The sequence below is a fragment of the Crocodylus porosus genome, unplaced genomic scaffold, assembly GCF_001723895.1.
Source record: "Crocodylus porosus isolate Cpor-Errol unplaced genomic scaffold, CroPor_comp1, whole genome shotgun sequence".
NCBI classification, from domain to species: Eukaryota; Metazoa; Chordata; order Crocodylia; family Crocodylidae; genus Crocodylus; species Crocodylus porosus.
Window position 1 is genome coordinate 50,317,500 of NW_017728948.1, and position 24,748 is coordinate 50,342,247.

Genomic DNA, 24,748 nt, shown 5'->3' on the forward strand with positions numbered 1-24,748 from the left:
AACTCCAAAAATGCAACATAACTATGCAGGTGGATCTCAGAAAAAACTGAGAAACCGTCTTTTTCACCTAATTTATTCCGGAAGCCTATTCAAAAAGGACAAGCTTACTTACTCTGCTAAACTAAGAGACAAATATAGTGATATACTTTACCACTATGCAAGTGACCCAAGTTCTCTCTCAAAAAATCCTGCTGATAGCAATCCAACACAAGAGGAAAAAGTGATATCAATCATGACAGGAACCATCCCACAAACAGCATACCAACAACATGGGGGAGAATCAGGACAACACCAGTGGAATAATATAATTTACCTATTACAACACCCGCTATCCCATTCTGACCACATTCCAGCCAAAACTGACAAGATCAACAGGTGCAGTTAGCCAATTTACTCATGATTAGTGAGGTTTACTGCACCATAAATATGTGCACATGCAGATGAACCCAGTCACTTAGATCCAGCAATGAAATAGTAATCAACCTGTGGATAAAGAAGGATCCACGGTCATCCTAAACAATCATGACTGCATCACTGAGGCCAATACACAATGATCTGACATTAATTACTATAAAGGACTTGTGAAACACTGCTCACAAATATTCACCCATGAACTGAAAAACATCAAATCCTTTCCATATGAACTCCAGAAAAAAACTGCATGCATTTATTCCCCACCCTCCCGCTCCAGGAGTTTTTTACTATGTGCCCAAACCCTTGCAGATCCATTAGATCCACATTATGGTGCCCTCACTGAAGAATTATCCAATGTCATAGAAATTATCCTCAAATACTTTAACACTCAAAGAACAAGTTTTCTACAGGACACAACACACTATCTTAAAAAAATCCAGACCCAAGGTTTCATAGATTCATAGATTGTAAGGCTGGAAGGGACCTTGAAAGATCACTGGGTCCAGCCCCCCACACCAAGCAGGAAAGATAACTGGGGGTCAGCTGACCCCAGCAAGTTGACTGCCTAATCTCCTCTTGAAGATTTCCCAGGTAGGTGATTGCACTGCCTCCAGGGAGAGCTTATTCCACAGTCTAGACTCCATAGCTGTGAAGAACTTTTTCCTAATATTGAGCCTGAATCAGTCTTCCAGGAGTTTGTGGCCATTACTCCCGGTTTTCCCCTTGGGTGCCCTGATGTACTTCCCTAGTGTAGCAGTAAGTGGCTACCAGGTCCCCTCTTAGCCTTCTTTTCTTCAGGCTGAAGAGTCCCTCAGCCTTTCCTCATATGGCTTGCCATGTAAGAAACAACACTTACTGCCCAAAAGGTTGTCCAGCAGCTCTCTGGACTATACAGTTGGTCCACTAAAAGATATCACAAAAAATCCATTTTTTTTCACATACAGCCTCTAATCATTTGCAAAAGGAAACCAATAAGGCAAAGGAATAGTATATCTAGCTTCATAAGGAAAAACAAAGAGAAACTCAGTGCGAGTGATACTGGTTTGTAACTCGTGACCTTATGAAGTATGCTTTGTATACAAAAGCTCATCTAACTCTATCCAATCAAGCAGTTGGTTGAATAAAAGATATGACCCACAAAAATTTTTGCCTCTCACGTATTTCCTGGAATGTCACAACTATAATACTTCAACACTAGCACTGACTTGTAACTTAAGTCTGAAATTAAATAAATAAAATTAAATATTTTAAACATTAGAAAAAAGGTGGCTTGAGGCTGCCCTATTTTCTGGACTGCACACTCTAAAGATGCACAGCAAAGGTTAGAGATCTGGCTAATAGGGCTTTTTTTTTAAAGTACATTTTGCAGTGACCCCAATTTGCCATGCAAATAATTCTTTCTTGACGCAATGCATCAGTACACTTTTAAAAATAGAATTTATGGGACTACAATGCAAGGAAAATAACACAAAAATACAAAAATAGAATCACAATTGCGACAATAAACTATAAAATCATCCGTCTTCCTCTGACACAGACATGAGACCATATTTCTGCTTTTCCTAAACAACATTCAGAGCATGCAGGCACAGATTCACTCTTGGAAGTGCAGGAAAAAGTGCTAACCTTATGCCTCCCCTGCCTCCCATGCAATCCAGCTGGGGGAGGCAGGTTCTGATATGATCAACTCCTTTCCTACGGCTTTTGCTCAGGGGAGGGTAGTTTCAAGTTCCACTCACTCTCTTTAGGAATTTTGCAGGAAAAAGACTGCCTAGGAGAGATACAGATTCACTGCATCCTGGCTTCCCATAACCCTGTCTTTCAGGATGAAAAAAAACCATGTGGCCCACAAGGCCAAGGCAGAAGAATGTTAATTAAACAGAGAGCAGGTTTCTACTTGCTGGACAACAATAAAAGAAGTTGGCATGGTAGAGAGGGTGGTGTCATTAGGCAAGGAAGCACAGAGCTGCCAGTTGCAAAATAGGTGGTCAAAGGGGCTGTGTGGGACGGGAGATGGAGAACTGTGCTATCTGAAGGGCTGTGGGAGGACAAGGGGTGGAAAAGAGCAACGGAAGTGAGCTTAACTTTGAGAAGATTAGGTAGGCAGGCTCTTTGTTCAGAAATAACATGTGAAAGACAAAATGAACAATGAATTACTCAGAATATACCACAGAAGGAGCCCTTAACATCAGTAAGTCAGTTCCCCCTCTTTTCCTTCTTTAGAGATGATCCTAACCCTGGAAATATATTTCATAATAGAAAATGATGAAAAATAATCTTTCCTCTGAAGTTCTGTTTTTTATAGAAATATTGACTATTTTGACCAGGTCCCATATATACAGATTCACTGTAACTACAAGAAATATCTAACATCAAACTGGTCACAGGAAACTTCTACTCCTATAGAGAGTACCAGCTCTAATTAATTTCAATAGGTGCTGCACATCATAGTCTAGAATTTGACCTATAAATGAACACTGTGCGAATAATTGATTGTATGCATCTCTAGCCAAACCAAATACCAACCGGACGAAAAATCTGTTTTGCATGACCCAAAAGAAAGTTCTTTCAAAAAATGAAATACAAATCACAACATCTGAAACAAATATTTCATTTGACCCAAAAAGAAATCTTTATTAGCAGTTTTTTTAAATCCTTTTCTTACCAGTTTTTGTAAAACTGAATTTTGTCAAGTTCAAAACAAGTATCATTTTTAAATGATAAACCTGAAAACAGCAAAAGCCAAATATTTAAACTACTCTGAATTTTTATTTTGTGCTGTTTGATACAAAGTATTCACTAAAATTCAACCTACAGTGCAAACATTTTCAGCTTTCCCAATGCTGTATTTTAGTACACTGTTAACTAGAAAAAATTACCAAATCTATTATTAATATTACATTATCTGCTTGTGTAAACCAGTTATTAATTTGTTATAAGCACCTAACAGCTACAGATAATATTAAGCAAAAACCAAGCATCTTTGTGTGTGTGCATGTGCACCTCCTTTATATATCTCCATATAAGATAGTGGCCAATATTTTGTTGAATATTCCTTATTTATAGTGGAATCTTCAACAAAATATTGGCCACTATCTTATCAGAACAAACTGGAGAAAGATATGAAAAATAGCATAAATGTTATGTAAGCAGTTCTTGTTTGTGTTTCACATGGTTTACAATTCTTTTAGGAGCTAAGAAAGCCAAAGTAAAGCAGGAGCGATGGATATAATGCAATAAAGGTTATTAAATTTAAATTTGTGAATGAGGTACCATGAGACCTTTAAAGGCCTATCAGAAAAAATTATAAGAGCCAACAGTCTTAACTGATACTGTAAAATAGAAATAAATCTGTGTCTCAGTGACACAAGTACTTTGGTATTATAAACAGAACTGCAAGATAGAAACCAATTTCAAAAATAAAAAGGAGCAAAAAGAAAAGGAGAAATTATTTCACTTTAATATGAATCATACTAGAAAAACTCCTCAGACAAACATCTGTTTGCTATTTTCTTTGTCCAGCTGACAGCATTGCAATGCCTTTAGCAGAACCAGTATAGTATAATGGAAGTTTAAGGCTCTGATCTAAAGGCCAAAGAGGTAACAGAAAAAACTCCTTTTGAATTCAACGGGCTTGGATCAGACATTAACACACCATGACTGATATGAGGGATGAGTGAGGTGTGTTTAAGTTAAAGCATCCAGCTCAGGAGCCAAGACACTGATCCTAGAATTTGCTTCACAAGTGTAGGGATCCAACCATCTGGAGTGAATTGCAGGACTGGGCCCACCAATAAAAATGTATCAATTGATAGCACGTTTTGTTAGACCAGCTGATAAGAGCAGTGGAACACAGTAGTTTGAGTTAACATGTATCCATTTATCTCATTCTGCTCAGAAAACATATTATTGGGGGGGGGTTAAATGTGCATTATTATAATTTAATTAAAAATGTTCTGGGAAATTATGTAATATCAGTAAAGCAAATATAGAAAGAACTTGGCACAGAATGGGCTGTGCGAAACAGCACCATTTCATTTCAAATTCTATTTCACCATTTCGAAGGGCAGTGTTTCGTTTCATCATTTCAAAGTACCGTTTCATTTCATTTCCTTGAACCTGTTTTGCTGATTCAATACATTTTGACGTTTCGCCCGTAGGCTATAAGGGGGAATCATGAAAATGCCTATACCTTTCTCATTTCTTGCCTAATCCAGATGAAAACTGCAGGGCTGGTAGCCCCTTCTAAGGGCATGAAGCCTGCCAAGATAGGTGCAGAGGTTCCTGGGAAACTGCACCTCAAAGTGCTGACAAGCAAAACTCATGCCACTTGCCAGCAGCAGCAGCCTCCTGTCATCCTTCACACAGGTCTGGGGGCCTGCACGCTCGGGAGGACAGTGGGGTTGTGCAAAACCCCTCCCAAGGGTTCAGGTCCCCGGATCTGTGTGAGGGATGACAGGAGGCTGCCTCTGACACCCAGCACCGGAAAGACTGGTGCCACCACTGGCCCAAAGGCAGCAGCCTCCTGTCATCCCACGTGCTTCCAGGACCGGTGCAAAAAAACAGAAAAAAAAAAAGTCATCCCACATGCAGATCTGGGGGCCTGAACCCCTGGGAGGAGTCCAGCAGCACTGGGAGGGCAAGTTGAGCTCTGTGGAGCCACCGGAGCTGGTTGGGGCATAGCCCTGGCTCTCCCCACCTCCCACCGCTGGGCTGCACTCTCTGTGGCTAAACCAGCCCCCTGGAGCTCAGTGCAGCAGCGGGAGAGCCAGTGGCAGAGCCGCTTGGAGCACAGCCCTGGCCAGTGGCTCTACTGTGCCAGTGGCTCTAGGGGGCTGGAGAAACTGGTCAGAGTGCAGCCTGATGGCAGGAGGTGGGGGAGAGCCAGGACTACACTCCAACTAGCTCCACCAGCCCCAAGAAGTTCAGCCTGGCAGCAGGAGGTGGAGCACAGCCCTGGCTCTCCCCTGCCTCCAGGCTGAGCTCTGTGGTGCTGGCGGAGCCAGTCAGAGTGCAGCCCAGTGGCAGAAGGCGAGGGAGAGCCAGGGCTGTGCTCTAACAAGCTCTGCCAGCTCCACAGAGCTTAGCTTGGTAGCAGGAGATGGAGCACAACCCTGGCTCTTCCCCGCCTCTCACCACCGGGCTGCTTCAAAACTCAAAACATTTCAAGTGACCTCGTTGCATTTCGAAGCTGTTTTGAAGCCCATTGTTTCATTTCAATTTCGCTGTTTCGAGCTCAAAACACGTCAAAACAGCTTCTAAACAAAACATTCATCAGAATTTTGCACAGCCCTAGTGGCCAATGCATCTGCCAGGATGCCTGTTGCAACTGTAGCAGAGATATGCATTAGTTCTGCATAATGCAATTAATATATCAGAATAAACTGAATTGTGGTGGTTTTCAATAAAACTTTTTTTTGGAAAGCTCTCAGAGATGGGCAGAAAATGTACTTTTGATTGAAAATCTCAGTCTTTCTAAAAGACCACTCCATTGATTCAAGTAATATACAGATTTGACAAACCATGCAAATCACATTTTAAAGTTACGGCAGGTCTCATAAAAATTGTCATAGTTAAGTGGCATAGTTAAAGATTTTTAACTGCATGAAATATATCTTAATTCTACAAATCAGTGAAGTTTCTATATCAGCCTCAGCCAAAGCTACTGAGATCAAGTCTTCCCATGGATCTCTCTGGGTTTTTATCCACACGTACTCTTCTCCTGAATTCCTGGCTTTAAATGGGCCCTACAATCCTTGCTCCTTTATAAAGAGCCCAGTTTCATTTTCCAATTTTCCTCCCTCCTCATAAAACAAATGAAAGAGAGAAAGTTCAGTTTGGCAAACCATTAGTTATGCAATGACCCCACTGAAATTACTGGGATAATTCATACAGAAAAAGAACTTTAAGTGAGTTAGGCAGAATCAAAAGCCCATAGAAAGGCAGAGATTAGTCCTATTGTGAGTGCATAATTTTTCCTAATTTGTTTTTCATATGATCCTCTGTAATCTTTTATTTCTGTTATTTTTAAGAATCTGAATGGTGAAAAGATGATACAGCTTTACCACTCCAAAGAAGTCTTAGCGAGGGAACAGAATTAGAAAGAACTCCCCCTTCTGTATCACTAAAAGATCAGAACAGGCTGTCTCCTAAGGAGTGTATTTAGGGCTGTAAGGGCAGCTCCTCCCAAGCTGACTGGAGCCCTCTGAATGTCTGCATTCTTCACTTCTCTCAAAATTCTGACAAAATCCATCATTTCAAGAATACCACCATCATTCGAGACTAATTTAAAACAAATTCTATGAATTTCCATTAAAAAAAAATAATTTTCCATAATTTTTCCATTTTCCTCCTAATACAAGTTTCTAGCACGACAAGGTCAACACATGAGAAATCAAAAGCGAATGAGATAAGAAATCAAACCCAATCACTAATTTAGGAAAAGAGGAAATGGGTAATAAGGGCAGATAAATGACAATTAAAAGAAATGGGTATTGATTTCATTTCTTGCAAATCCCAAACTCTCAGGGAGTCAGGATGGGATGGGTTACCACTATTAAGGTCTGATCAGTATTCTTGTAAAAAGGCGCAGCTGTAGAAACGGAGCCCATTTAAGCCTTTGGTTTAATATGTCCTCTTAAAGTTGCAGCAGCATGAAGTTTGGAGACAAAGTTCAAGCAATAATATCATATATAACTTGGTACGTGTTGCAGAGTCATTTAACAGACATATTAGTTTGCAGCGACACTAATTCTTTCTGACCTGTTCTGTGGTGCAAGGTGAGAAAAACATAAGGGTCATTCTCCAGTCATTAAAGGGGTCACTAGTGATACATCATTCAACAAAATTGCTAACATACTCTAACAATTTCCACAGAATCAGCACATGTACCTGCCCTGGGGAGCAACACCTCCAAAAGTTAGCTTTCCATTATCAGAGGAGAGGCTGTGAAAATAAATGTTGACAAGAACACAGAAACCTCCACTCACAAGCACAGTTATAACATCGCCAAAACCTTCAGACAAGTGCATCATTCCCTCCAGCACTGCTCAGCCCTTTACCCTGTCTGTTTTACATTGATTAATATAGCATTCTAGTTCAATTGGTTTGGTCATTTTTCAAATTACATATTGTTTAATACAATTCAATTATTTTGGTTAGGGAGCATTTCTCCCCTCCTGTGAAATAACTAAACTACGTAAAAGGTAACACAGTAAAACATCTAGCACAGGGATGGGCAATTATTTTGGGCAGAGGGCCACTTCCTGAGTTTTGGCAAGCCATCGAGGGCCACATGACAGGCAGCCAGGGGCAGATAAATATTAATTTTCTAAATTTTTTAGGGGCCCTGAAGGCCGGATAGAATGGCTTGGAGAGCTGCATCCGGCCCATGGGCCACATTTTGCCCACCCTTGATCTAGCAGTTTTAATTGTCCATCAAATCACCTTAGTTAAGGACTTGCTTGTTTTACTTAACAGACAACCATTTTCCTGCGTTTATAATCTGACCTTAGAAATAACTCTGGGCTGAAATTTGAAATGCATATGTTACTGATATAATAATTGTTCTGGAAACTTAATTTAGTTAATTACAGTTGTAGGCCAAGTCAGAACCCAAATATCAGAGTTTTTGTACTGCCACAAGTTCATGACACCTATAAGCCTCCCTAGGGCTATTTCTGCACAAGACACTGACTGTGCAGTCATTTAATACTTTTATAAGCAAGTACTAAATGACTGTGCAGTAACTAGGAGTTACCACACAGTAGCATCACTGAATGGCTTTTTTGTGATGCTGACTGCACAGTAGCCCAAGACTACGGCACAGTAGCATTGCATCATGCTTGTTTCCACATGATGCTACTGCGACTACTGCGTAGTCAGCATCTCATGTAGACATGGCCCAGGATTGCTTGGGATGTCATATCAAAAGAAGATTGTGGTAAACCCTGAGCAGTATTAACACTGGTTGCTAGGAGTACACCTACAGTTAGACATTATTACAAAAGTAAACAACTTTTACATTTACATTGCACTCAAATAAAATCCATGGAACAACAATAAAAAAAGCTGTTCACATGAATGGCTCCCATTCAAACAGGAGTTTCCTGAGCCAGCTCCAACTTCTCTATAGAGAGCTAGTGTTCAAAGAAATGCCCGCAGGAATGCCCCCAGAAACTACAGTGCTAGTACTAGATTCTCTTAGATGAAGGAAGTTTGGAATCAAGAGCAAAGACATGCTTTCACAGCTGAGGGAAACTATAAATTCACTGGTCAATCTGAGATGAAGGATGCTTGTTGTAGGGATAAGAGACACTATAATCTAGAGAAGAAGCTATGAATTGCAGTAGCTGTGAAAAAAGAAAAGTTTGAAAAGTTATCATTTTACTATTGCATCTGTATTTTTCTTGTATGGTCTAAAACAGTAATGATCAACCCCTAGCCTGCAGACCAGATCCAGCCCATGCAGGCAGAGTAGTAGGAAGCAATAATTGCTGCTCCTCCGTTGCCAAATTTCTGGACCCATGTGGAGCCCCGTGAGCTGGAAAGTATGGCTGGGCCCACTGGGCCAAAAAAACTCGGCATTACTTGTATAAAGAATGACTGTCAGAAATCACTGCACAGACAATGTTGGCGAGCTTCCATTAGCATGTCCTGAAGAGACAAACTGGAAGCTTATAATGTTCATATGGCTGAAGCTCTCATAAAAGGTACATTTAAAGAGCGAAGAATTCTCAAGAAACCAGCTCAAGTCTCAGGGTCTAGGCAGTTAAACCATGGGATTCTTCTTTCAGGAGCACGTGTTCTAGACCATGTCCAAGAACAAATCTTTTGTTCAGTTACCATAAAGTCATATGGCAGGCATAAGTTATAAATAATTCAAAAAAAGCTCAAGAAAGGCCAGCTTTTGAGCCTTGTATGAATCATAATATTGGTCCATGACTAATACAAAAACATCAGTGTCAGTGTCCACTCTGTTTACTTACTCTATGATAGGAACACCTAATCCAAATCTGGAGTGAAGTAAGAAAAGGTTACAAAATGAAACAAGTAGGTAGTAAGTCTAAAACTAACAAGGAGGAAGCTTTTTTTTCACACAGCATACATGTGATGCATGAGGCTGCCAGAGAGTGTCAATTTCCATGCTCCAACACACTCGATTACTCAAGTCTGCTCCCCGCATGTGTGTAGGAGCCCAAACTGTTCTGTCAGAGGCCTAAAGAGAACTATGGACTGCACAAGCCCTATCAACAGGGTTGGCTGTAAAAGTTTTAGTTGACAAGCAGGCAGCCAGGAAAACATTCTGGGAACTCAGAGAAAAAAGGATACAAGTTATTTTAAACTTGCTTCCCCAGTAAGGGTTTATATAAGGAAATGGAAAATAGTTTCACAGAGAAATGTAGCTATTCACAAATTCAGGTCAAATTTGGCAAAGTTTCAGCCAAAGAAAACAAAATTTGTAATAGTTAACATGCTTCAATAAATATTGCTTCAATTTAGGCTTTGAAAATGGTAACAATGAAGTTAACAAAAAATGGTTAAATCTACTCCAAAAAGGACAATTCACTTTTGGGTCAAACAAAACATTTTATTTTACCTAAAATAATTTTATTCAGTTATGTTTTGCCAAGAAAATCAAATTTTTTGGGGGACAACTTAATGATTTTGGGAGGCTTTTTATGTTTCTGTTTTCATCGAGCTGAAAAAAAATCAGTCACACATCTCTACTTGCTAAACACTCAGATGAAATCATAGTTAGAATTCCTTAGTTGCACATTGATTCCACAAGTTCTCTCATACAATTTGTCAGGTGTTTCACAAGGTACTCATTCTTTTTCCAAAATGTTTTTATTTTCCAATGGGTTTCAGCTGCAAGAGAGCTCTGTTGCTATTATTTGTTTGGCATAAAACAACTCTAAGGCTAGGGACAGACATTACACATAAACCAGTTTAAGTGATCAGAAACTGGTTGAAACCTGCAACTGAACAGACATTCAAGCTAGGGACAGACATTCAAAAAGCCTAATCCTAAATTGATTCAATTTGGCAGGTCAGTCTAACCTGCCTAGGCTGAATCAGTTTGTAACTGCACAGACATCCCCTTTGGATGCTAAATGAAAAAATGCAGTGGCTCAGGCTAGAAGCAGGAGGGGGGACGCTAAAGGAGCCCTCCCTTCCCTTTCACAGTCCTAAGCTGAGGAGGGGCATGGCCAGGCCCTCCAAGCATGACACTCCGAATAGGGAAGACTCTCTCCCGCCCTGCTAGCCAGTGAGGGGCCAGCAGAGAGTTGCACAGCAGCTGTAGGCAAGGGGGCCAGAACAGCCCCCCACCCTGGCCAGCCCTCAGCTGCTTGTGCAGCTGCAGGCCTAGGTGCTGCACAGGGCTGGCGGCCTGGTGGTGGCTGCCAGGCTCCGGGCACCTCTGAGCTGGCCGGGAAGCCAGCTTCCCAGGCAGCCCCCACCTGGAGGCGCCAGACATCAGCCGGTGGGGCAGGGATGGGGCTATTTCCTTCCCTCTGTCATCCCATGGAGGGGACAGAAGGGGCTTATTCCACTGCTCAGCAGCAGCAGTGCTTGGGGCAGGCAGACCCGGGTGTGGTCCTGCAGGAGCAGTGGAGGTATAGGAGAGAATAATCCCCCTCCCTGCCCCCTCTGGCTTGGGGGCCACACTGGCCCACCACTGCATCAGTGACTGTGGAGCACCTAGTGGACCCTGCTCAGGTCTCTGCTGGTGGGACAAGGAAGGAGGAATTAAACCCTCTCTGGCCAGTTCAGCTTGGGCTGGCCATGCCACCTCCTCTGCCACAACTTCTCTACAGCTGAGGGCATACTCTAGCACCCCTCAGTTCCTTGCCTGAGCAACTGCAGGCATGTGACCACATTGCCTCACTCCAGAGGGACCATCTGTCCTGTTACAAACTGGTTCAAACTAGGCAGGTTAGACTAACCTGCAAAGGTTGAATCAATTCAGACTCCAGCTATTTGAATATCTGTCCCTAGCCTAAACAACACAACCAGAGTATCAAAGCATCCCAAAGGCTTTACCATGTCTGAATTAAAATGACAAATGGACACAGCTGTCTTGATTAAAACTACATGGTTCTGCCCAATTTTCTACAGACCTGCCTTCTCTGCCCCATATTACTGAAATAGAAGCTTTCAGGAGTTGTTGAAAACTCTGACTACTGAATATCACGTCTAAGCCAACCTGTTCAATAACAGCATTCAGATCCTTAAAAACAAACATGAAGACATGGTCCATATCCTTGGCCCCTGCCATGGCTGCTTTATGATATTGTAAGCATCATAAAGCTTCTGGGGGATTCAAAAGTGAAACCAAATGGAGGTGTAGCTGGAGATTTAGTTCACGAACTTTGAAAGCCTGACATAACTCCCATTTTGCTTAATGAGAAACCTCCACTTATTTCAATAGGACTTGAGGTTGTTCCTTTAATTAACAAGCCTGATTATCAAGCTAGTTGATAAAGAATCACACTTACAACCTCATATATCACATTTAGGGCACTGTGACAGTTAAAATTCATTCTAGGAAAAAACTGATGAAATACTCATGTTGTATTTCTGTGCAAAGAGACAACATGAGCTTGAAAACCAAATCCACTGATGAAATGAAAGAATCTTAGGAATCCTGGATGATGGAACTCTAACAACCTACTGATTTGGTGGCAGAAAACAAAATTCCAGTTGTGTAGAATCTGAATGTAAAAAAGGACTTGATTAGGAGAAAGAGGCCTATTAAGGGCAAGATTAGGCCACCTTTCCTATTTGGATTTCAGTGGGAATGTTAACAGAGAAGAAAGCACTACTCACTATAAGGAGGAAGAGGAATCTGGCTTGTATGGTCAGCACCCCTTAGAAATTAATATATATTAAAGATGAAAAAGCACAATGATACCTCAGAAGAACCCATCCTAACAGACTCATAACAAAACTATTCATTATATTCAAAGAGGAAGAGAGACAACATTATAGGAAGAAGATCAAAGTACCATAAGTATGCTAAGATAATATGATCTAGATTAAATGACTCTAAAGTGGGTATAAAACTAGTACATAATCCTGCTCACAGAGTAGCCATCAATGGCCCATCTCCTGACTGAGGGAAAATATCAAGCAGGGTTCCCAAGAGCTAAGTCCTGAGTCAAGTATTGTCCAGCATATTCACTAATGACTTCCAGGAAAGAATTGAGCATACTGCTGTATTTACTCAAATATAAGATGATCCTGAATATAAGATGACCCCCAATGATTACATTGTATATATGAAAATTGTATAAATTAGGTATCATATTCCAGAATATACAATCTAATTACTGGAGGTCTGCCTTGAATTTCTCCCCCTCCCACTGCTACAGGAGGGAAAAGGAATCTGGGGACAGGATCAGGGAATCCCCTTGCCCTCTGCTTCCCCAACTTCTCCCCACAGCCTCACCTCCGCCCCAGCACCCAACATATTCTTACTGTCAGACCCTGCTTTCCCCGAGCACATGAAAGGGAGGAACAAATCTGAAAACACTGACCTTGAAATAAGCAAATTTATAGTAATTTGCATAAAAACAAGTTGCTACCAGTACCCATACCCAGACTTAGTTCCTCCAGAGTTGATACATTTTACCTTATTTGAAACTGCTGCAAGTTTTAGGACAGGTACTCTATAAACACATGTTTAAGCAGCACTTTTGTACTTACTTTTCTATAATACAAACTATGTATGATTTCAGTCTACAGCCAAAGGCTCATGATTTACCATATAGTTCATTGATCTGGCCCTAGCAGAGTCAGCAGCATTTCATACCATGGTGACCTCACAGCTCAGCACTACTCAGTATTTGTTTGCACTCCAGACATCCCCCTCTCCTCCAAAGATCCATGTGCTAATTACACCTCCACTCATGACTGGATCTGGGTATTCTTGCTATTAGTCCTAGAATCCTCCAAAAAATGTATATGCAGATGAGGGGCCATCTTCCAAAACACTGATGAAAGAAATTGAACAAAACTGGCCCCAGGACCAACCCCTGGGGAATTCCACTTGATACCAGCTGCCAACTAGACATTGAGTCACTGATTACTTTAAGGCTGACAATCCAGGCAGTTTTCTACCCACCTTACAGTCCATTCATCCAACCCATACTTCCTTAGCGTGCTTGCAAGAATGTATGTGGCTGGGATGGTTTAGTCAGGGATGATCCTGCCTTTAGCAGCAGGTGGACTAGATGACTGCTTCCAGCCCCACTTTCTTATGACCCATAGAACTCCCTCACCACATGGCAACTCATGCTTAACACACCACAGCGTGAGAAAATGCACAGGAAGCTTTTTAACACCCTGACTGGGATGAAGTTTTACCTCCATTACATAAGAGGACCCAGTGGCTGCAAGCATGGCAGCAGCATGTCTGAAGCAAATCTGTTTGTGAGTCTGTATTTTTGTTCTCATTAGAGCTCGTAGCTGTGTTTTATTTAGAGATGTGCCTGAGCTGTTATCAAAGATCCAGACCTGACCATTGGGAAGCTGGGATCTGAATCTGTGACTTACCCCTGCATGTAGTATGGTCCTGAACTGGAATAATTCCCAGCGCTCTTGGACTTCGGAAAAGGTGCGATTTCCATTCCATTTCATAGTTGCAGCTTGCCTTGTTTGTAAAGTACCTGGGAGACTTCCAGTTCCATACAAATACCCATGACTTCAAACTCACCTTTGAAACTGCTGGAGTTCAAATGTGAGGTTTACGTTGGCCGGGTGGTGAATCGGCACCAGCACACCACCATAAAGTGGGTCTACGCCAGGGCTAGAGCCAATCCCGGCTCTTCCTGGACCCGTTGTTTTTTGGGTTATTTTCTTTTGTTGCTGTGGCATTTTTCCTCATCATGGTTTCGCTCCCACCAGGCTTCCAGTTCTCTTCAGTGTCCCACCGGCTCAGAAGCTCTCTCTTTCAGAGTAAGTTTTTTCTCGGGGCATTGCCCCAACCACAGTTTCCATTACTGAGCACGTGCTGATTTTGGCAGCAGTTTAATGATACTTAATGAGGTTTCCTTGTGTTCATATCTTAAGATGGGAGCTTCCCCTCCCCGCATCTTGCCTTATGTTTGGGTAAATACAGTAAATGGAAAACAACTGACTTTAATACCTAATAGCATAATGGGATGTATTGAAAAGAAATACTGTATATGAGCCACAGAAAGTTATTCTTTGACTTTATTCAGCAGTGATGAGTATTCACTTTGAGTACTGGCATCACACTACAAAAAAGAGGCACGGACAAATTAGAAAGAGTCCAGAATGAAGCAAAAAACCCAAAAAACCTAAGTCAGATGTCTAAAAATGGTGAAAAAATACTTGGATTATTTAGTCTAGAGAAAAGGTTGGTGGAGGGAGGAATTAATAACAGTCACTGAATACAAAAACAGGGTTGTTATGAAGAGGATGTTACTAAATGATGTCCTGTCCTCTGTGGACATACAGAAGATATAATGAACTCGCAGCAAAAAGATATAGGCTGGATGTTATGAAAAAGGCTTGTAACTATGAGGGTGCTTATGTACTGGAGAAGGTTACCTAGAGGGGTTGAAAAGTCTGTCAGGGAAGTTTTTTAAAATTTATATGAAACACAAAGTTGTTGAGCATGCTTTACACAGGAGTGTTCTTGCCTTCAGCAGGTGTTGGACTAGAGGCCTTCTGAGATCCTACCTAATCTTAATCTAATATGGCTATGGACATACAAATTTGAAGTGTTTCAGAGGTGCTTGAAGCACTACAAGCAGCAAGAGTGCAGACAGTCATACCTGGTAAAGTGCTTAAAAATGGGCAAAGCACTTTAAAAATACCCCTCCCAGCCCCAACACCAAATTAGAAGAGGAGCATCTTTGAAACACTTTGTTTGAAACATCTTCCTGAAATGTCTATGCCATTAAGTGGACCATGAGGGTCAGTGCGTTTTGTGGGATAGATCCACACCTGAATCAGAGTCATGAAGAAAAACAATAAATACTATGAACTGCTTGGAAGGAAACTCTACAAGAGGACCCCCATGAGTTTTCCAAGAGAACTGTGCAGTTTGGTCTTTACCTCTCAAATATATACATGTAAGACATAAATACTATTTCATATTCTAATTTCTTTTCCATTCTATTTCATCAAGATTTGGCCCCCTATGCAGGAAGTACAGAAACCTGTTCTTCAAAATGACTGATATGCAAAGATCTTTAGAAAGCCAATTCTGGATTCAAGTGAAGACCAGTAAGGAGGAAAAGCCTTTCAGTGGAACTGGGAGTAATCCTATATGTGTGTCTACCCCTACACAAGAATATTATATAAAAATGTCTATGTGCTTTGCTTATAAAACTTTGGGCTAGGGTCCCAAAAATAGTACAACATACAAAGAATAAGCAAGAACATACCATCAGTGCCTCTTCCGTACACTTTTCCTTCTGCACTGGAGTACTGGGAAATTCCAGGAGAGATTTCACGGTCTTCTTTTTGGCTTTTTCCATTTGAACATTGGTAAAATAATTGACGGCAGCAAACTCAATAAGAGCAGAGAACACAAAAGCAAAGCAGACAGCTATGAACCAGTCCATGGCAGTGGCATAGGATACTTTTGGCAATGAATGCCTTGCACTGATGCTCAACGTTGTCATTGTCAAAACTGTAGTTATTCCTTCAAAAGCAAAAAGACAAAGAATGTATCATTGCAGTACATAGGAATAAGGGTAAAAATAGGCAGGTGACTTTTAGGGAAAAAATATCTACACAAACTACTTAGTATTCCTGAATTTATTATCATAAAGCCTATCATCATCAACAAAAATGCCATCAGATTGCAGATATTAAGATGATAAATATTTAATTGAAAATGCCACTTAGACCATCTCACCAGCAAATAATGAGATAGGTACAACCTTGAAGTGAAAAAAATAATATTAGATAAACTTACATCTTTAAAGGAACATGCACCAGAACCAGTCATGAGGAAATCCTGCTATGGGCAAGTTTGGTTTCGCATTGCAACAGTAAAAATACACTAGAGCCATAAGTCTGAGCTCAAGACTTCATGTCTCAGACTAGTGTTTCCATACTAGCAAAAAGTGTGGTAATCATAATGAGCTGAAGCTCCTGAATTTATTTCTGTGTGTGATCATTAATAGAGATGAGCTTCCCCAATATAAAACCTACTGGGAAAAAGGAATTATAGGAAAAATAAGTGGACCCTTTTAGGTTCACCTTATAAGGTTATGATTGTGTCACATTCCTTGTGTAATCTGACAGATGAAGAAAGACAATTACTTTCTTTAAGGATTTTATGGTAGTGTTAGAGTGATGTTGTACCCATGATGGTACAGGAATTATCTCTGAGGCAAGGATTTCTTGGGGTGATATCTTTTTATTGGACCAGCTGAACAGTTGGGATAGAGTTAGACAAGCTTTCAAATGCAAAACATCAAGACATCAGGATCTAATGAAGAATGTCTTGCATTTTAAAGCTTGTTTAACTCTATCTTAATGATGCAGTTGAAGACTTCTTAGGTTGCTGTCTTATTGTATCAAGGAATTTACTAATTCTGTACTTAATAAAAAGGTTGTGTCGCTCATAAATCCAAAGTCATGACAATATATTGTCACTAACCACAATATATACTTTATAAACAGCTAAAAGTGTTAGTACTCTTTGGACAGAACACATAGCACTATGAAAAGCCACAAGCAAATAATATTTTCTATTAAAAACTTCATATTGTATATAACATACTGGACTCCTCAGACAAAAAAGGACTAAATGTTCCATTGTGATCTGTAAGGTCAGCTTCCTGCAAACACCAACTGTGCACACGTTTTTTGGATGAAAAACCATATAAGAGGTCATACTTGATAGTCACTTCACAGCTTTGGATCTCTTCCCCCTTGAAGCCCAGAGACCAAGCTGGACATCTTCTGAAAGCAATTTTAGACCTTTTTTATTTGGGCAGACTTTTAGCAGGCTGGGTTAAGTCTGGTGTACTGTTTGAGAAGCCTGTTTTATTATATACTTTTTTATTTTATCAGTTTTTCTATTTTTATAATTCATTGGGTTGGGGTTTTTTTTAGCTTAGGCTGCCCTGAGCCTGTTTTAGGGAAATAGCATATAAATCAAATAAATAAATGAATGAATAAATGAAAAATAATAATCTTTAACATTTCAGAATTAATGTTTTCCATAGTCATAAAACTGTGTTCCTCTCCAATCTAATTTATAATCCAGATACTGTTAAGTTTAAAGGAAACCATTTATTTCCTTGCTTAGAAAAACTGGAGTATTGTCATACTGACAACTCTGTTAATTAACAAGGCACCACCTAATCTTTTAAACCTTATGCAAATGAAACTCAATTAGGATTTTATCACCTGAAAGAGAACAATTTTAATTAAAATGAACATGCATGAAGGTTTCAGCTGCATGCAAAAACTACTATAGGAATACTTCAAATGCAAAACATAATGCAGCATAAAGACAAAGTTTAAGATCTCTTCCTTTTTTTTTTTTTAAACAAAGCATCCCCCCAAAAAAAACATTCAAGCCTCATAAATCCCACTTCTTTAAAAAATAAAATATGCTCATGTATATAACATATGCTGCTTAAATCCTAACATGACAATGTAAAAGTAATTTCAGTGACAAGTGAAGCTTTCTTTATTCTTCACTCTATTTATGGAAAAAAAACCCATGCACCTATTTTGTTTCAGTGTCTGATTCATACATTGAAAAACTCCCCCTCCACCCCTAAAATCCCTATATTTATATTGGATGGCCCCATTTCTTTTGAAAAATAACACAGTCTATAACACTAGAAGCATGGAAGTCTAATGCCTAAAATACCCCTGCAGACACAACTATACTGGGTAGAGGTACACAAGAAGAAGTAGTTAGCCATGTTAGTCTGAAGCCAAGCAGAAGACAGGATAGATATATACCTTATAGACTTCATCTGATGAAGTGAGCTCAGGCTCCTGAAAGCTGATACTCTCCATACATCTTTTTTCCTTAGACTTTAAGGTGTGCATCTATCCTGCCTTCTGGTACACAAGGAAACCACCAATGCAAGCTGTCAGACAGATTGCATCTATGCAGCATCCCTATGTCTGCCACTAATAAAATAAAGCCCTGTCCACTTGCTCCTGCTTGGCTGTATAATAGATGACAAAGCAAATTACTCTGAAGTGGTCATAAGAAAGCCACAGTGCTCTGCCAGCCCAGCACTATGCTTTGGCTGTCCCATGGGACTGACTTGGGGCCACTCCAGAGCCATCTACTCTGACTTCTTCAGTGCATGGAAGTGGGAGTGAACAAGCAAACCTTATTTTGTTGGTGGTTGACCCAGGGTCAGGAAGGAAGCCATGTTGACATACTCAAACACTCAAGAGTAGGCCAGTACTACTGTATGAGGGCAAAAGGAGAATAAAGTCTCTGCAGGCTGCAAAGATGGGAGGAAACAAGACTCAAGTCAAACTCAGAATATAAAACTGAGGCTATTGTGAGTTTGCAGCTTCTTACTCATAAAGTTGCTAGAGGATGCACTGTGGGTGATGGGATTTTCCCAAAATAACTAGTCATTCAGCTAGTGAAGACATTTCTATGGAAACCATGGTTTCTAAGGAACATGTCTATGCTTCCTGAGCTCCGTCATCTCTGTTTCTAGCCTTGTCCACTGTGTATGCTTCAAGCAAATGCTTTAGCTGGCATTTCTTTAGTGACAAAAATAGGACAGCAACAAAACGTAAGAAAAATAGTATTATTTTCCCCTATCTCTTAAAGAGCACTGAAGTCCCATATTCACTATGTTCAGTTCTCCAGAAACTTCCAGGTACACAGAATCACATTGCCTAATATGCAAAATGAAACATTATGCATATTTTATTGTAATCTTTTGATACCAAACTTTTTGTAAAATAGTTCTAAGACTTTACCTTATTATTCTACATATTTCTATTATTTATTAGTGTAAAACATGTCTCGTTAGTATAGAACATGAACCAGATGAGGTAGTAAAATTCTCAGAGGTTTCTGTGGCTATCAGAAACCAACCGAGTAAGTCAATGAATTGGTCCCAAACAGTGAACTTTTCTTCCTATTGTAACATGTTTTAAGGAAAGACCAAAAATAATTGCGGCTTGATGCTTCCCTGCTGATAATATCACAAGTTATTGTCTTTTCATCAGTCCCTTTAGACTTTTCCTCCATTTCTCCAACAAGACACCTGACACGGCAGATTCTCCAACTTCAGTCTTATTATATGTCCCAGATATTTCTATCTTCTCTTCTAATAACTGTAGAGATAAGGAATTTTTACATGCCTTGACAAATCTCAGCATTTATTACACATCTTTTCCCCCCCACATAATACATACTATTCTTGAAAGCATTTGCTTTCAAGGGTGTTTAGATGTCTATGGATACCACTGGTGGATTTTCAGTTTTTATATCAAGAAGTAAATAAGACATGAGTGGCAAATTTATAGTTTGTTCTTTAAGCTATCACAGCTGCCAGCTCTTTAGTTGTGATGTTACTTCCTTGTGGACATAACCATTGGCTTTACTGTCACTGCCACATTAGGTAACTCGACTCATCAGCAAGCTCTTTGCCTTGTGCTATAACGTTCGAGTTGGGATGTGACAGTTACAGTTGCTTTATCATAACAGATTATTACATTTACTCAAATACAAGGTGACCCCTCAATAATTAGACGCTACTCATGGACAATTTATAATTTTTTTAATTAATTTTCCAGGTATAGAATCTAATTATTGGAAGTTTGCTTGAATTTGTCCGCTTCTCACTACTACAGCAAGGAAAAATAAATCCTGGGAGTCAGATAGCCCCCTTGCCATCTGCCCCCACAACTTCTTCCCCCTGAAGCCCCTTCCACCCTTACTTTCAGACTACAGGTACCCATAGACTTAGTTTATCCAGAACTGATGCATTTTACCTTATTTGAAATTGCTACAAGTTTTATTACAGGCACTCCATAAACACACTTTTAAGTAGCACTTGTGTACCTACTTATGTATAGTATGAACTATGTATAATCTCAGTCCAAAACCAAAAGATATTAATTTATAATTTACCATATACAGTAGTTCATTGGGCTGGGAGCCTCATGCAAGTCAACAGCAAGTCAACCTATGGTGACCACATACCTCAGCAGTGCTCAGTATGTGTGTACTCCAGATACCCCCAACAAGGATCCATGTGCCAATTACCCTCCCTTCCCTGCCAACACTGGAACCAGGTGTTCTTGCCATGAGTCCGGGGATGATCAAAAATTTATATGCAGATGAGATGCAGGGCAACCAGCTCCACCTCAAGGAAGGCAGAGCCACAATAATCATGTTAAACAGGCTAAAAGAGTAGGTGACAGAAGGGTTCTGGTTGAACTGTTTGGGGCCCTGTTGGGTGATGCTCGCCAGACACTTCAGGCTGGTGGAAAAACATGAATCACTGAAAATGCACAGCTCAGCTGTGGGAATTAAAAGGAAGTTGAAATGTATTCAGTGTAGTGGCTTACTGTGACTTGGACTGGAAAACAGTCAGTGCTGAGGAGGACTCTGCACAATGGGTATTACCATATATCTTATTCAGATGAGCTGCACTAACCTATCCTTGTGGTAGGTTCCCATCAGCATCTTGGCCTTTTGGCTCAGATCAAGTGTGGTCATCCAAATCCAAAGATCTCCAGGCTTAGGCCTGCACGTAGGATACCTGGCAATGGATATGGGATTATGCGAAGTCCCAGGGTGAGAGTCTGGGACAGAGGCTGCCATACATGATGTTTAGACTAATTGAGTTCTGCCTGCTCAATCAGTATGGTTTTTGGAACAATTGAGTTCTGCTCAATTGATATGATTTGGCTGATTTGACCTGGAACACAAAATATATTAATAAAATTTTTTTTTTAAATCTTGGCCTTTTGGCCAGTGATGAAGCATAGGGGGTGCACCCTCTGAGAGCACTGATGCACCCTCTGACAGGCCATGCTTCACACTTAGGTGAAGACCAGGGGGGCAGGCAGGAGCACCAGTGCCCTCACTGCAAGCGCCAGCCGAGAAGTGGGAGCCCCCCACCGGTCGCTGACTAAGGCGGCACCAGTCACCCATGCTTTTGGTGTAGCAAAATGTACAAATTTAATCAAATGTAGCAGCATTTCTGGCACCCTGGGAAGAGAGTGTAAAGGCTGGCTCTGGTCCTCCTGGTGCTGGCCTGGTATTATAGTACCTCCAGTGCCAGTTTCATGCAGAAGGAACACCTGCCCATTATTTTTCAGGGTTCAAAAAATGTTGTCCCATTAATATGTTTGCCCAGTGTGGGCACGTGTTTTATAGTCATGATCAATCTTGGCTACATTTAATCAGCTTCATAGTTGGCTTCCATTACTGAGCATATGCTGCTTTTGGCAGCAGTTTAATGATAGACAGCGGAATATATTTAATGAGGTTTCCTTGTATGCAAAGAGCTGTCCGCACCCCCCCCATGCCGATTGGGTAAAAATACTTCATTTGAGTAAATATGCTTATTAATGCTGACTTTTTTGTGATGCTGGACAGTCTTTCAAGTTTTGCTTGCTTGCTGTCTGAGCTGTCACTTAGAAGTAACAACTACTACAATTATTCTCTGAAAATGTACATATAATAAGTCTCTTGGTTCAATGCTTTCTGGCTTATTAATCTCGCTTTGGAATATGGTACAGAATAGAATCAAATGTTGAGAAAGACACCTGCTTTATGAAATTGCTTTACCACATCTGGGTGTTTTCTTATTCCTTTCTTAGGAACCAGATTTCCTCCGACTTTCATGTGCTTTGCCTTCCGCACATTTTATTGGTTTCAATTTCAGCATTTGTTATAGCATCTTATTTCAAATTGTATTTTAATGTGTTTCATTTTAATATCTTGTAATCGTTTCCTTAATTGCTTTTTCAATTCCATTTTAAATGTGACAGAAAGATAAAGGAGAAAACATCACTAAACATGAAATTATAAAAATAGGGACTTTCTCCCAGAAAGCTTCCATGGATGTCAAGGAGATTGATGAGAGCTACACATACACACACATATCCTAATGGAATTAGTTCAGTGGCTTTTCCGTTGGAGTCACTCCAGGAATGAAAGCCCACATCCAACGGAAAATAAACCTGGCCTCTAGACAGACTAAGGGCTTGATTAGGTGCTCAAAAATAAATAGTTCTCCCATTTGTTTCTAATGAGTCCTCACAAAAATTAACCTAGAATACTCAACTATTTTTCCCTTCAAGTTAAAGATTCCAAATTTTCCTCAACAGTTTAGTGTAGTGGTGCTCAACCTTTTACCCAGTGGGCCAGATGGGCAGTGCCTGATCATTTTGTAGGCCAGATACAGCTGGTGGACCCAATCCAGCACCAGAGGGAGCAGTGGCTGGGCCCCATCCAGCCACACAGAGGGGAGCAATGGGGACAGCCTGGCCCTGATCCAGCCATGTGGGGGAAGGGGGCTTGGATGGGCCCCAAACCAGCCCCATGGAGAGAAGGGCATGTGATCCGTCTCTGATCCAGCTCCATCAGGGGAAAGGGTATGGCCCAATGCCACAGGAGGAAGGGGGCATGGCCAAGCCCCAACCTGGCCAAGCAGGAGAAGGGGGCATGGCCAAGCTTCAGACCAGCCATGCAGGGAAAGGGGCATGGTCCAGCCCTACAGGGAGAAGAGGGTGCAACTTGGCCCCAACAAATCCACACAGAGGACAAGGGGCATGGCATGGCCTTGATCTGGTCATGCAGGTGGAAGGCTGTGGTCCAGCTCTTACCTGCCCTACAGCACTTGGGATTTGGACATCATGGAGGGATGGTAGTATTAACTGTCACTCCTCCCCCACCACCAAATCTGCTGACCCATGGGGAACCCTGTGGGCTGGATTCTAAGGCTCCATAGGCCACATTTGGGCTATGGGCCAGAGGTTGAACACCTCTCATTTAGTATTTCAAATTACATATTCCTACTATTTAAAATGAAGTTAATAAGGAAAGACCCATCTGCTTGGAAACTTAGTTCATTCCCTCATGTTACTGGAGAGGCTTTAGAGATAGCATGCATATGGTGCCCCAGAATGGAGAACTATTTTTAGTGAAATCCATTACAACAAGAAATACAATGACATAAAAAGTATGAAAGAAAGATTATAGTTACCAAACACAGTCCTAGCTGGAACAGATTCCTTATTTATCCAAAATGATACTTGAGAGAGGATCACAGTCATAATGCATGGAATATATGTCTGAATCATAAAATAACCCATTTTCCGTCTGAGGTGGAAGTAAACTGTCATAACAATATATTCACCTAAAAAAAATAAAACCAAAGGAAAGTTACGTTTCTGCCCCTCTGTGCAATTCTTCGGATGCAGAATAACTGTTTCAGACAGACAGTCATGATTAGATATGACACTAACTTAAGTATTTAGCAATTCAAATAGTAAATGATGAGCTTCCTTAGAAAACAAGAATGAAAAGAAGCTTAGTATCAAATACAGATAACTGTAATATGTCCTTACAGTGCTATTCTGTAGGCACAATGTAAGAGACTATAAAAGTAACAGATCATGTTGTATTATGTTTTATGGAATGTGCGACTTAAGAGCTCTTTTCCCATCTAAAAAAAAAAAAAAGGAAAGAAAACCACTCTCAAGGCATAAATATCTATCTACCATTACTCTGGATGCAATATTGTAATGTCCATACCCTGTAACTAGGTGCAGTATTACAGTATCTAGATTTTACCTATTGATACCTACTAATTCATATGGAAGATTAACTGGTTTACAACATGTTTACATTCTAGTACTGCTTTCATAGTTAAATCATCTATACTGTGTACTCTAGTGCTTTTAATATTTTACTTGCACTAGTTTCGTCTAATATCACATGAAGTAGGCATTATTTTTAGAAGCATGAGAAAAATTCAGAGTGCAAACCAAATTTTGCAAGTATGAGCAATTTAGTTTTAAAGTCAATGGGAAACTCTGGTGAATTCTGAATCAAGCCCACTCTTAAGATGACTATACATGTGCTCTGGCACGAAGGGGGCTGCGTTTTAGTTAGAGTGGTTCTTGGAAGCCGATCTAAAAAGCCCATAGCATCTTTTGTATTCAGCATTTCAAAACGGCAGCAGGGGCACTAACTAAAACTCGTTTGCAGAGCTTTAGTTAGAGTTTCAGTTAAAGCAACCTCTCTGCCATTTTGAAACACAGGATGCTGAATACACAAGACACTGCAGCGTCGCAGCACATGTAAAAGTGCCCTTAGTTATCTAGG

The 24,748-nt window shown here is 40.6% G+C and overlaps 1 protein-coding gene across 1 annotated transcript in view; it reads right to left on the minus strand.

The window, feature by feature from the left end:
- GABRA4 (gamma-aminobutyric acid type A receptor alpha4 subunit) overlaps nucleotides 1–24,748 on the minus strand; it is a 78,711-nt gene that overhangs the window by 24,719 nt on the left and 29,244 nt on the right. The window contains exons 7-8 of the mRNA XM_019553437.1: nucleotides 23,625–23,777; nucleotides 15,837–16,096 (exon numbers count right to left, since the gene is read on the minus strand). Coding sequence (XP_019408982.1) covers nucleotides 15,837–16,096; nucleotides 23,625–23,777 — 413 coding nt within the window. The remainder of the gene's footprint in view (nucleotides 1–15,836; nucleotides 16,097–23,624; nucleotides 23,778–24,748) is intronic.